A 13,675-nucleotide genomic window follows, 5' to 3' on the forward strand; every position below is an offset into this window, starting at 1 on the left:
AACATTCAGACATGACTAGGATCTAACGACCCTTTCAAAGAAATTTGGTTGCCACTGGCTAGCACCGGCAAGCATGGTGGCGTCGGTATGAAAAGTCACTGATAGGCGCTCAGACTTTGCCCAACACCGCATGCAACTTGACTTCACTCATCAAGACAATATCGTAGAGAGTGCGGCATAACGCGAATATTGAATTAGGGTATATACATTACCAAAGGGATGCCCTGAGCATGATATATCTGCTGCCTGCACACCCCGTTTCTTTCTAGATCAATGCTTGTGCGCGGCATGCAGTTGAAATCCGGTGTCAGTAACAAGGACGTTGTGAGTATTGTGGTATCAAGTACAAAAGAACAAATAGACCATTGTCAAATCTTCCAAGTTGCGCGCGACTAATCCTCCTCCAGGCGCACCGTGTATGCAGGCCGGAGAGGCTCGTCGTTGTCGCTAAAGGCCGGGGACATGGGTCGGCGGGATCCGGCAAGCCCTCGGCTCAGGCGACTCGATCGACTCGCTCGACTTACGGGCCGGTCTGGGTCAATGTCGAAATCTGCGGGCGCATCTACTTCGTCGCGGGCCTTATTCATCGCAGCGAAAGATGACAGGCTCATGTTATCATCTTTGGAGGGACGCGGTTGCTGCAGGGCACCGGTCCGACGCAAACGTCCATCGACCGGGGGAGCCTCTTTTCCCTTTCGCATGCCAGCGTCAGATTCGTCGTCGACGAGGACAATCATCCATACGCCCACAGCACTGTTGCTGCCAAGAAGTGGTGTGCAATGGATCCAGCGGATCCGGCCTTCGCTGGTAGGCTTGCTCATCCACCGAACTTTTGCAGTCACCCCGTGGCCCTCGGCAAAGGCTCTATGGAGGCCGTCACGAACTCTGTTGGACCCGCCGATCTTGTCCATGAAGTTGGATTGCAGGATTCCGGGCACCCTCAGTGAGGGCGAAGCGAAGAGGATGCGCAGGCTGGGATAGGGACGGACTAGCAAATAGTGCTCGTACACGCCGGAGAGCTTGCCGCTGTGGATGGTCGGGGCTGAGGTGTGTTGTTGGATGGACGAAGTCTCATCCTGGATGAGAATGCGAGGCTTGTGCCAGTTCGTTGACGTGGCTGCATGTTCCTCATCTTGGGGAACGCGATGCATGTTGCCACCTCGCCTGCGGACGGTCTCAAGTTCTGTCATGTTGAACATTTCGCTCAGGTCTCGGAACTCATCCTTCTCTTCATCGACTTCCTGTTCCCGTATATGAGCAGCAGCAGCAGCTTCATTCTCCACGACAAGGTTTTGGAGGGCGTCTAGGCCGGAACTTTCCTTGGCGAGGCCAGAGACGTCAACTTGGGCGCCGATAAAGTAGCGGACCGTGCCCCGGCTGTCGTAAAGGGGTGCGACCATGAGCAAGTTCATGAAAGGCGAGCCGTCACGGCGATAGTTGAGGAAGGTCTCGTAATGCTCCTGGCCAGCGAGGATCTTATCTCGGATCCGCTTTACGCTGAAAGGGTTGGTCTTCGGGCCCTGGAGAAACCGGCAGTTACGGCCGATCACGTAGTTCATGCCGTACTGCGTAGTTCTGTGAAACTCTTTTCATGAGGTTAGCGCGGTTCGTTGGAAGCGTTACGGTGGAAGAACCAACCTTCTGAAGCGAACACAATCGGGTTATCATGCCTTGAGGGGTCCGTCAGGCAGAAAACCTCCGCCAACCCTTCTGACATTTCTCTCAACTGGACGGGTAGGGTCCCCGTGATACGTCTCTTGATGGACACGCTGACGGTCTGGATCCACATGTACGTAATGTAGGCCGGGAGGTCCTGTTGCACGAGGACATCAAAGGCGGCCCCCGCCTTCTTCTCCAACGAGGTGTTGGAGGTGTTTTCGGCATTTTGAACTGAGAACCCGTGTTCAGGTAGCGAGTCCAGTCCGCTGGCGATGGCGTTGGCGTAAGCAATGGCGCGTAAGGCTTTCAAGCAGTCCAGATAGTACGTGAGGAGGGGAAGTGAGTCGGGTCGCGCGGAGTGCAGGAAGTCGGTGAAACGCTGGAGCAGAACGTGGTCCTTGAAGATGGCTTGCAGATGTTCTTTTGAGAAGAGGAGCTCTGACCGAGTCTCCAGCGAGTAGATGCCGTTGTCGCCATGGGAAGGCACCACAAGATCGAACGATCCAGGCTCGACCTCCTCTTCGGCTAGGGGTTCGAGGATCTCATCGTCTCCGGCGCCCTTGGTTTGAAGAGGCGGTAAGGAGGTGGCATTCGTCTGGTATGACGATGTAGTCGAGTTTGCCCTCGATCTTGAAGATCGTGTGCGAGGGCTTCTAGGTGGACTGGAGGACGTATGCCGCTCATGGGTTTGAAGAGGTTCGGGAGACTTGACCCTCCCCCTTGGAGGGATCTCGGGAGATTGTACAGCACTACAAAGCCGGTTGGTCAACATCAACGCACCTGCAGGCGTTACCGATTCTCTCACCTTCTATCTTTTCTCACATTCAGAGCATTAGGGTTGATGGGTCCGTGATGAGTCCAGTTGCTGTCGTCCTCGACCCAAGCTTCTTCGAAACGAGACGGGTTGAACGTCTTGTCCTGCGGCAGACGGCTGGCTGGCCGCTTCAAGGGGATATCGGGGATATCAGCACCGCCCTCTTCCACATCCATGTCGCGATTTTGGCTGGCGAGAGACGTGACACTGAGAGAGCTGTACGGACCGTTGGCCTGGGGTTGAGTAAGTTCACCGTGCCTGTGTCGGCGGTGGTTGGGATTGGCAGCTACTTGAGCCATGTGCTTCTTACGCCGGAATAGTGTAAGTACAGAACGGGAGCCGAGATCACGGGCCTGAGGGGGGACGGGCGATGGAGACATGATCTTGGCTGGGAGCGGAAGTTCTTTATATGAAGCGTCGAGGTTGAGGGATTGTGGACGAACGGAGGCATGGGTATATCAAAGAAGAAATAGAGCGGTGGCTCCGAACCATTGGCTCCTGCAACGTCATTCCTCAATCGTCGAGGCGCCGCCATCTGAACAGCGGGGGGGGGGGGGGGGGGGGGGGNGGGGGGGGGGTTGATCAAAGACGGGGGGCTCGGCAAAAGTACACATAGGTCTAGGAGGGCGTGCCGACAACGATCGACGACGACAAGATGGGACTATTGACAGACGAGGCAAGAAGCACAAGCTGCATGTCAGGCCCGTAGGCCCGTGAGTGAGCCGAATTAAGGGTGTCAGGTACCCGCCAAACCGCCTGGCCGTGCCCCTCGCCGTCTGTCTGATTCAAGCAATCAATCAAGCGTTGTCGATGTTGGCGGCAAGCCGAAAAGATCATACCCCACAGCGTTGTGTTGTGGTGGTCACTTCAGACCTCGTCACAATGGGTGGATGGGTCAGTTCATTTGACTTTCGGCCGAGCACGTCGATCGCGGGCTAGTATGCTCGAGCATCGCTCCTGGCAGTGCAGGAGAATTTTCATGGCTGAAAGGGCCATGCCTGGCTCTCAAATTAGTCTTTGTCGGGCTGGTGACAACTCTAGGGTTGGGTGACGGGTTGGGACTAGTCAGATGGTTTGTCCGAAGCCTACGAGCTCAGCACGGCCCATTGGCATTGGCTTCGGGCAGAAGAACTGTCATCCATCATCCATCCACACAACAGCTCGATGACACCAGGATGCCTTGACATGCACGCTGGGTGACTAGGGGCAACCAGGTAGCCCAGGACGGGTCGTGCATTCGAAGATACGCCTTTGGGAAGCAGTTTCGCTGCTGCACCAATGAACCAAGAGTCCTGGGAGCCGTCGCCATCAAGTGGTGTGCGGCTGCGCCCAACAAGAGGATCTGCGGGCTTGACGGGGAAGAATGACCTGGCTTCCTGGCATCAAGCCGCTGCAACAAGAGGCAGAACAGGCAGTGAGACGGACGAAAAAAGGAGCAAGGATCGGAGGATGCGGTACATGCCATCGTCGACTGGCACCGTAGCCCGAAAGGCAATAGTAAGCCAATACAGAGTAACGTTGAGGGTAGTCCGTGGTAAAGGATGCCACGATGTCAGCAGCGATGGCGATGAGCGTGATATCGTCGCCTGCAATGCTTCTCGGCAAGTCTGTCGCCGGCCGGCACCAAGAGCAACGTTGTCAGGGTCTGCCGGGCTAGACCGGCTACTGCGGTGCACTCGCCACGAGACAAGAGAATTGCTGTCCGTGCCATGCCATGACGGGGATATTCACGCTCCAACTTTGAAGTTCTTTAGCCAACGTCTTGGGTCGTGGTTGAATGCTGTGGGGCGGGATATTCGACGCCTTGACCAGTGTGCCAGTTTCGGCATCGGCCCCACCGCAGCCGACCCCCCGAACCACGTCCAAGGTCCTAATCGAGGAAAAGCGCGGCGCCCCCGACCTAGCAAAACCGCAAAGTGGCATATGGCAGACGGGGCTAAGTTGGGGACCATTTCCGAATCGACCTGCGCGTCATCTCCCTGGCCGAAATGTTTAGAACCGATGCCATCAGCCTGGACAACCAGAGCAAGCCAGAATACAGCCAGGAGCCCGTGCTCGCTCGATCCCCGGAGCTGCGATCGAAAGCTCAAATCGGCGAACGGACGATGCCCTCTTGAAGACGACTTTAAGGGACGTTTTGCTGGTTATTATATGTCTGCCGACGGTCGAGACTGGCACCAAGGCGTGCGGCCTGAATCGTCGTACCGTTGTTGCGTTCTCTCGTGGTCGCAACCACGTTGTCTCTCTCGTTCGGCGTTGTTACTCATGGCCACGCCGCGATGCTGACCGAGCCAAAGAAGCAAACATTGGCTTGTTGCTCGATGTCGGCGATCTTTGTTGAAAGCGGGGCTATCACTTTTCAAATCTCGCATCGCGCATCAGCGCCCAGCTTCCACAGGGGAGGATCAGTGTCTTGCTCGGGATCTGATTACACTAAACAACTCGGCTGGGGAAGCACGCGGCAAAGTACCGAGACCGAGCAAGACTTCCACGCGGCAGGTCAAGAAATAATTAATTGGCTCGAGTTGCCGCAGGCAGGGCAGGGGACGTAGAGACGAAAGGTCAGCAGCCCCGGACTGATGGGTTGATTGACCAAAAAAAGTCTTCAACAGCGTACCTCTGTCAATGTTGCCTGAAGCATCGGGCCAGGCGTTGCTGGTCCTTCCCTTTACAAAGTAGCGCGGGATGGCTGAATAGTGACTATCTGCGCCACAGGTGCTGTGCCAAGGGCAATATAGGGATGACGTTGCCTGTCATTACCATCGACGGGGCACATCGACTAGGCTGCTCGGGCTTGCTTGAACCCGGAGAAGGGATGGATAGCTAAGCGACGATCTTCCAGGAGTAGACAGCCATCGTGATGCTAATGATAGCAGTCGGGGACTCGGGAATCATGGAGTGCCCAGACGAGAGGCGGATGGGATTGAAACGGCGAATTACAGGCGACGATAAGAAGATTCGAAACAAAGGTCGTGTTGTGACCGAGAGCAAGTCATCACACTTGTCAGTGCCTGTCGACAGTAATCTCATCCCATGTGCGCCGTCGGTACCTTACATGCTGACAAGCATGAGCAAGGATCACGTTTCCATGGCCGACAGAGATGGCCATGCGGACCACAGCCGATGTTTGTTGCTCATTGGGGGAGGGGGTTGTAGCGCGAGGAGCTCATTGAATGCATGGAAGCGGCAAGGGAGCCAATAGGCACAGCGAACCTTTAGCAGCCCGCGGAAGACCGACTGCTGTCGACAGTTTGTGTCTGCCAATTGGATGCAGGCTGGGGCTGCCATAACAAGCGGAGGAGTAAAAGGAGTGTAGTACAGTGGGTAGTGTCTTTTCTTCAAACTGTACTTGGCGCCCCCCGAAGCTGACACGAGATGATGGAACGGAACGCTTTTCGCGTGGAGCTCTTTACGCGTTTTACGCGTCGCCCTTCGCGTCTCTGCCACACCAGCTCGCGGATGGTTCACATGACGTATCGAGTATTGAGGAACCGCTGAGAAGCTATTTCTTAGCGTTTTGCTTCGCGTCGCTCCCAGCTTCTGTTCCTCTCATGTTGTTCTTTTTTTTTTTTTTTTTTTTTTGNTCTTTTTTTTTTTTTTTTTTTTTTTTTTTTTTGGCCTCCTTCTCATCTTGATCTTCGCCGCCACGAATAGTTATGTTCCTGGATTGTCGCGACTTTCACGGGAAGGAAACCCTCATCACGATGGGAGCGTTCCAGGCTGAAGTGCCCCAAGATACAGATACCACTTGTATCAAATGCCTCCATATAACTGCAGTGGCTGGGTGCATCCACATGCCATCGAGCTTGTTCTACCCAAGGTTCTGCGCACCTAGTTGGTTGGCTGGGGTGAGGAGGGGGGCCTGAGACGCGGGACACGGGGGAGGGACTTAGGGGGTCTTGTTGCGCGAATTTCCGGGTCCGGGAGGAGAGGGAAAACCTAGGAGCAAACAAAACACTGCGACAACAATGGTGCTCAGGACTTGTTGGCTGGCGCAAGACGTGGAGACATGGACCTTCCAGCCTTCCAGCCTTCCAGCCCCGAGGCCTGGCTGGCCGCTGGCGGGATGTATGTCAATAATAAACAAACACATGGGACTTCGGCGCGGCTCCACGACACACGCTGGCCCGAGCAGCGCGTCAACCCCCGTTCTCTCTCTCACACACACGCACACTGCTTGACCCCAGTCTGCCGTCTGCACTTCCATTTTCAGATACGCTGCATACAGTGGGCCTGTTGGGGGCTATTGTGGATGGTCCAGGATGCCTGGCTTTTACTGTCAACTCGACGGAAAACCCTGACGAAGTTGAAGATCATGGAGCCGCATGAAGAGTACGGATATGCTCAACTTGGATACCCTACCTGACCCAGACACGTCGACGACCTGGATGAGGTGCCTTACCTTACCTGAAGGAGAAAATATTTCAGGACGGTATGGACGTAGGGCGGGAGAGCCTCCAGTCGGCTGTGGTAAGACTCTGGCTGAATCTCATACCCCCGACTCTAAAAGAAACACGCAAGAATCGGAAAAGCAATTCGCCATCGCGTGCAGACGGGTTTTTTGGTGACGGATTGTTTGTTGTGGTTCCTGTTCTCGCCATTGTTATCATTGCGCTGAGGTAAGGTGCTACAAGCGTGATGCGCCCGCGTCCTCGGATCGAGGTGTGAGATAAGATACCGTACCATGGAAAGTATCTAAGGTAAGTCTCGTCGCGTCCACATTCGCGGCCCTACGGGAAGGGACGGGACGGGGCCTACAGGGAGTCAAAGCACCCAATCCAGGGAATGGAACCCAGTGAGTGCTCTAGACATTGTGAGGACTTTGGCCGCTGGCCCGTTGTGTTGTTGCTCTGCCGTCAACGCTAGCTCCCTGTTCGGCCAATAGCGTGAATAACATAACACCTCAGGGCAGGAACCAAGTCGTCGCCCGCGACTTTCCCTGAAGCAACTGTGAAGTCTGGGCTATGTGGTACCCACCTTAGGCATCTTACCTGCCTTAAGGTAGGTAGGTACACCTTGAGGCAGGTTCCTTGCCTTAGGTAAGTAAGGTATGCACAGTGTAGGCAGGTACTGCCCGCCACGTCCATTGTTGTTGCTTCCATGTTGCCTGCTGCTGGCTCCTGCACTGTACTGGGCGGCCACCCACCCACCACCACCATTTGACATCCGACACCTTCCCGTCCCTTACACCTTGGGTCGACCCCGACTTACCTCACCGTCCCGTTCCATCGTCCGCCGTCGACGCCTTTCTCTCCGCCGTGCTGTACCTTACCTCACCCTGCCACTATCGCCTGCTGCGACCTCTGCACCGTGGACCCAGAGTTCTACAGCTTGTATCTGTACACACGCTCACGATACCCACGTCCGCACTTTGCACGACGACACTTTCTGTTTCTCTCGTTCTGCCCGCTTCATTTTCTTATTCACGTCCGATCAGCTTTACGACTGTCTTGTCTTGTCTTTTCGACGGTGACCAGTCACCTTTTGCGACCATCCCGAGGGGAAAGCATGCGATTGATGCCGAGTTGAGCGCCACCATCAGGGATAAGGTGGTGAATCGTTTGCCAGCGCCAATCCTCCGAACGACTTGGCCACCGCCGACTTCACTCTCGCTTGCGCCCGACGTCACGATAAACATCTCTTCCATCAATTGCCCGCAACTTTGTCTACCCGACGTGCGACTGCGACGCCTCCCGCCCGCACAGGCTCGGCTCCCCGCCATCTCCTCCGCTCGTCCCAGCCGCCTCGCCCGTCCTCGACCTGAATCTCTTCACTGCCCTGGCCCGCATTCTCTTGCCGACTTCACTTCCACAACCTACAATGACGCTCCCGAGCGATCCACCAGCAGTTGTCGCTGCTTCCGCTCCAGCAAAGCGATCAGTAGCTGAGACGAACAACTCCGCGACTGTGACCCCTGCTCGCTTCTCGACGCCGCCCCCTCCCTCAGATCGTGGCCATCTGGAGAGTCGCCAACATTTGGAAAATGCGAACCAGCGAAAAGTCCAACATATAAGACGCCCCAGCGAACCATCTCGGGGCACTGCTTTTGATGCCGATGCTGTCGACCACGCCTTGCTCCGAGAGATTCATCACCGATCGCAACGGGAGAGCACCCCGGGAGCCAGCCCGCATCGTAAGCGCCAGAGGATAAACGGTGACAGGTGCGTGTGTAGCAACACCACACGATGCAAGAACTCTTGCTAACATCTGATTCATAGATTCATTCCCACGCGCTCTGGCCAAGACCTCCAAGCAAGCTTTAGTTTATTGCACGAAGACGGCTCACCAGCAACTCCCTCAAAGCAAAAGAAGCGAACTCCACACGGAGAGCTTCATTTCCAAAAGAGTGAGTCAAAATCGGGCCAGCTCGTTGCGGCACTTTCATCTAACGCTCTTCAGCTGAGGAAGCAAACCGCACATTTTCGACGTTGCTCCGAGCTGAGCTCTTCGAGGGCTCAATACCTCAAGCGACACCGTCGACACTGTCACCGGAGCATTCGTTGTCCACCGCATCTCACTCGGCCAACATTCATGACGCCACAAGATCGCGCACACCGCCAAACAATGCTTCTGCGGCTTCTCTACCATCCACTCTGACCCCTTCAACCCCTCACAAGAATTTGTTCTCCTACATGTCACCCCGGCAACTAAGCAACGCAGGCCACCTCACGCCGTCGAGAACGCCACAAAGTCGGCACGGCCCCAATCTAGACACCCGCTCTGAAATCTACAGCCTCTCGCCAGTTCGTTTCAATAGCCAACAGATGCTCCTCAGCCCACGTCGACAACCCCGCGCAGTCAGCAAAGTGCCTTACAAAGTATTGGACGCCCCCGACCTGGCGGACGACTTTTATCTGAACCTGGTAGACTGGGGCAGCGCCAACGTGCTGGGAGTCGGTCTTGGGTCCAGCGTGTACATGTGGAACGCGCAGACCAGTAGAGTTAATAAGCTGTGCACCCTCGAGGATGACACGGTCACCAGCGTATCGTGGATCCAGAAGGGAACGCACATCGCCATCGGGACGGGGAAAGGATTGGTCCAGATTTGGGACGCAGAGAAGACGAGACGATTGAGAACAATGACTGGCCACACCGCCAGGGTAGGCTCGCTTGCCTGGAACACCCATATTTTGACATCTGGTTCTCGCGACCGCCTCATCTACCACAGAGACGTTCGCGCTCCGGATCAGTGGTTGCGGAAACTTGTGGGTCACAAACAGGAAGTGTGCGGCCTGAAATGGAACTGCGAAGATGGGCAGCTGGCCAGTGGTGGTAACGATAACAAACTGATGGTATGGGATAAGCTTTCGGACACGCCACTCTGGAAATTCTCGGACCATACCGCTGCCGTCAAAGCCATCGCATGGTCACCGCACCAGAGGGGGCTCCTGGCATCTGGAGGTGGAACTGCTGATCGCAGAATCATTTTCCACGACACCGTCCGTGGCACTGTGATCAACGAGGTGGACACGGGAAGCCAGGTCTGCAACATAGCGTGGTCCAAGAACTCGAACGAAATCGTGTCGACCCACGGGTACAGCCAAAACCAGATCGTTGTCTGGAAGTATCCGTCAATGACGCAGGTGGTCAGTCTCACCGGCCACACGTATCGTGTTCTATATCTTGCGATGAGCCCTGATGGCAGAGTCGTCGTGACGGGCGCCGGTGACGAGACGCTACGTTTTTGGAATGTGTTTGGCCGGCGACCGGGAGCTCGAGAAGATAGCGACGGGGGCAAGCTTGCTGACTGGGGCATCATCCGGTAACAGTCAGAAGCATCGACGTCTGCCGCCGCTTTGCCCCGTCGCGGATACGCATTGACGAACTACATTAATGACATATCCCTTTGCTTGGCTTATGAGGTTAATATGGCTCGGTTGGGAGGCGTGGCGGAATGGAGCGAGCAACTGACCTGTCATTTCTTTTTCTTTTTTGGTTTCTCGGTGGGGGAAATGGTTATGGGGTCGCGAAATACCCTGCTACCGGCTGCGTTATGTGCATGGAAACGGCGTCACGACGGGAAGGCTGGGACTCTTGTGTTGTTTTGGGATTATTCATGGGCTTCGTAGCATTAGGTCCATGGGAGGAAACGAATGACTGCTCGAAGGCCTATGAGGAACGGATGGAAAAATGGAGCGGACACGAAACGCGCGAGCGCAGCAGCATCTATTCCCATATCATTCAATAGGGGGTAGGGCATGGCTTGTGTCAAGTTCCATCGCAGAATTAACAATTATTCCCCAACCTATCGCGAGGCGGAAAGTGAAATCCGACATGACTTTAAAGCAGAAATTTGACACGAAAAAAGAAGGGTGGTAGGATGAACCATCGCACGTACTCCATCATGATACGTAGTCAGTAATCATTCTGAACAGCCAAGAATTCACACTGTCATTGTGCCCCGTATAGTGCTTCCATGCAAGCATATCATTTGCATCTATTAACTTCGTCTAGACCCATCATTCCACAGGAATTGCCTTCCTCTCCCTAGCTACGTCTCTGGCCCCGCCATCGACACCGGAGGCTTCTGCCTGGGCAGGCAGCTCCTCGCTCAGCAGCGGGATCCCATCTATTCCACGTGCGCCGGCATTTGCTTTCTCCCGGATGTCCTCATTTTCGTGTTGAAGAGCGGAATTAATCTTGCTGTCATCTTCGACGCCGGAAGATAGTTGCAGCTCGCTGGGCGCAGTCCCATCCGGGTTCGGTGTGATGAGAGGGGAATGGCCGGCCATTTCCGGTGTATTCTGCCACTGCTTGACCTCAGCCCTGAGCGACTCCAGCTCCTTTTGGAAGCGTGTTCCAAACACATCAATGTAGTAGGTTGCTCCGTTGTAAACACTCCATGTGAAGACGATCATCAAAAAAACGGCCGACGCGTATCTGCTCGCGAACCAAATGGGACAAGGGAGCATCGTCAAGACCGCATATGAGTACTGGATCAACATGAATGCCGCTTCTTGGAGGGAGTCCGGGAGCGAAAGCACCAGCTTGCCTATCCAGCTTTTTGAGTACGACTTCCGCAGCCATGTAAAAGAAGTGGGCCTGCCGGCCGCGATCTTCTCCCGCCGCCGGACGGTGATAAAGAAGTAGTACGACAGTTGCCAGACAGCGTAGGGGATGGAACTCCACGCTAACATGGACACCACATTTCCATATGCAGTTGGTGATCCGGCTGGAGAGTGCTGGATGGTCCATGTCGCGGGGAACCGAATAGATTTCATCTCTTCAGGCCATAAGTGAACTATGCAATGGAGAGTTGCGCAGGGCATAATGTGGATGAAGAGAGAGGTGACCTTGTCGAAACTGTGGAAAACCAGCGAGTTTCTCCACATGATGATGGCGACAGCATTGTTGCCGAATGCAAGACAGTAGACGGACAGGAAAAGTCGTTTCGAGCCAGGAAAGACCCAAATGCTGAGCATGAGGAGGAAGTTGACAAAGTAGCAGAGGTCGGCCAGGAAGTAGTGGTATCCTCGGCGATGATAAGTGAAGTAGCGGATGGGCATGAAGTATAGGACCTGGACCGAATACCAGAGGTGGAAGTATTCCGGGTAGCCACCCATGAGTAGTCCGCTGGCGAAGATGTTCATGACGCCGCAGATGAAAGAGACCTTCTCTCGCATGGTCACCACTCTGGTGTCGTTCCACTGCTTGCCGAGCTTATCCACGCTGACGCGCATGCGCTTCCTGTATCTCTCCAGCTGTTCTTCGGCGGTAGGAACGCGACGCCTCCATTCCTCTACCATGCGCTCTCGCGCGTGCTGGCTCTTATTCCTAAATGCGTCCCTCGACTTCCGAACCTTCTGTGTCTGGGCGGAAATGCCCTTTTGAAGTTTCTCGAGCTGTTGCGGCAGCGCGAAGTTATCGAGGAGGTCGAGCATGGTAAGGCGGTCGAGGGGCGGGAAGGGGTCCCAGTCTTCGTGATACGAGCTGCTGCCCGAGAAGGAAGGATTCCTTGAGAGTCTGGGGCTTCCCGGGTTGGTAGTGGCCATGGTGGGCGTATGGAGGTCATCGTGATCAGGCGGCGAAGAGGTGATAGAGGACGAGTGCGCCTCGGTGTGATCAGGGGTGTATGCTGCGTCGCTGTCGGTATGCATGTCTTCGCCCTTTGCACTGGGTATGTCCACCGGTTTTGGCTCTGCCATCTTGAGGCGATATGCTGGGACGGCCGTTTGAGTATCTACGGTGCGAAGGAGACAAGGAGATTTTATCGACAGCTCGGAGACGAGACTGTTCAGGAGGTAGGTAACGTTGGGTCAATGTAGGGGGCAGATTCAGGCGGTGCTGAGTTGGGCCAGTCTGGATGGTGTACCTAAGGTAGGTAGCTGGCCGACCTCGTAGCTTGGGCGGCAGCGTGACGACCTAGGCCGTGCTAGGGATTGGCGGGGGATGCGAGCGACACAGACCAAGGCGGGCTCGTGATGCAGGCAGCGTGAAAAAGGGAAAACACATTTGGAACCCGTTGAGTTGGGGCAAGGAGTGAAGTAGCATGTGTCAACGGCTGACCGCTCCGAAGGCAGGACAGACGGACGGGTTATGTGTGAACCTTCCATGCATGCAAGCTGGAACGAGTTGTCGAGACAGGGATTCACTCTCAGATGTCTACGTCACATGGCAGGGCAGTTGATAATGCTACCGCATTTTTGCTTTGCTTCAGGTAGCTGTGCTGTGGAGAGAGCTCGCTGCTGGCCCGTTCTAAATGGCTTGATAGGTACCTCATTGCCTTGGGACACGCACTCTGCCCTAGGAATAGACCTGCCCGCCCTACCTACCTAGTACTTACTTCGTGCACCACTTGGCCGAGATGCGCTGACAGCTGCGTCTAGCCCGTAATCTGTGCAGGTGTCGTTGGCCAAGCCTGTGGTTGGTTGGTTTGTTGGTTTACCACGTTGAGCACCTGTTGAGGGGACTTGATGTGGGTGTGAAGAGTGGGCTCTTGGACCTGAAGTGGCTTCCGCCGCAGCTGCACGCCGTGGCACGGTACCTAGGTAGACGGTAAGGCAGATAGGTGAGGTTTGTTGCTGATATAATCATCACCCCTGGCAGCACGTGATCCCAGCCAGTCTGGCGCCTGCCCCGTCAAGTGGCTCGAGCTCTTGTTGCGCGCCTAATTTGGCAGCCTCAGTATGGCCCGCATCCCGCAGCCCGTCGCGTCCAGATAACCAGACGCGCGTGGGGAAACTCAGTCGGCCATCTGGACGA

General features: G+C 55.3%; 3 protein-coding genes across 3 annotated transcripts; 1 reads left to right on the forward strand and 2 right to left on the reverse strand.

The window, feature by feature from the left end:
• Window positions 1-392: 392 nt before the first annotated feature.
• On the reverse strand, window positions 393-2,853 carry GCG54_00012601 (Phototropin-2; the record flags this gene model as incomplete). The annotated part of the gene is made up of 3 exons (XM_045412477.1): window positions 393-1,585; window positions 1,639-2,408; window positions 2,465-2,853. 3 exons carry the CDS (start codon window positions 2,851-2,853, stop codon window positions 393-395), a joined length of 2,352 nt encoding a protein of 783 aa, XP_045267182.1.
• Window positions 2,854-8,293: 5,440 nt separating this feature from the next.
• Window positions 8,294-10,239, forward strand: GCG54_00012602 (WD repeat-containing protein srw1; the record flags this gene model as incomplete). Its single annotated transcript, XM_045412478.1, has 3 exons — window positions 8,294-8,634; window positions 8,692-8,819; window positions 8,873-10,239. 3 exons carry the CDS (start codon window positions 8,294-8,296, stop codon window positions 10,237-10,239), a joined length of 1,836 nt encoding a protein of 611 aa, XP_045267183.1.
• Window positions 10,240-10,932: 693 nt separating this feature from the next.
• GCG54_00012603 (uncharacterized protein) lies at window positions 10,933-12,618 on the reverse strand (the record flags this gene model as incomplete). The annotated part of the gene is made up of 1 exon (XM_045412479.1): window positions 10,933-12,618. The coding sequence occupies one exon, from the start codon at window positions 12,616-12,618 to the stop codon at window positions 10,933-10,935; it is 1,686 nt and encodes a 561-aa protein (XP_045267184.1).
• Between the last annotated feature and the right edge of the window lie 1,057 nt (window positions 12,619-13,675).

The sequence above is a fragment of the Colletotrichum gloeosporioides genome (assembly GCF_011800055.1).
Source record: "Colletotrichum gloeosporioides strain Lc1 chromosome Unknown consensus_24, whole genome shotgun sequence".
NCBI lineage: Eukaryota > Fungi > Ascomycota > Sordariomycetes > Glomerellales > Glomerellaceae > Colletotrichum > Colletotrichum gloeosporioides.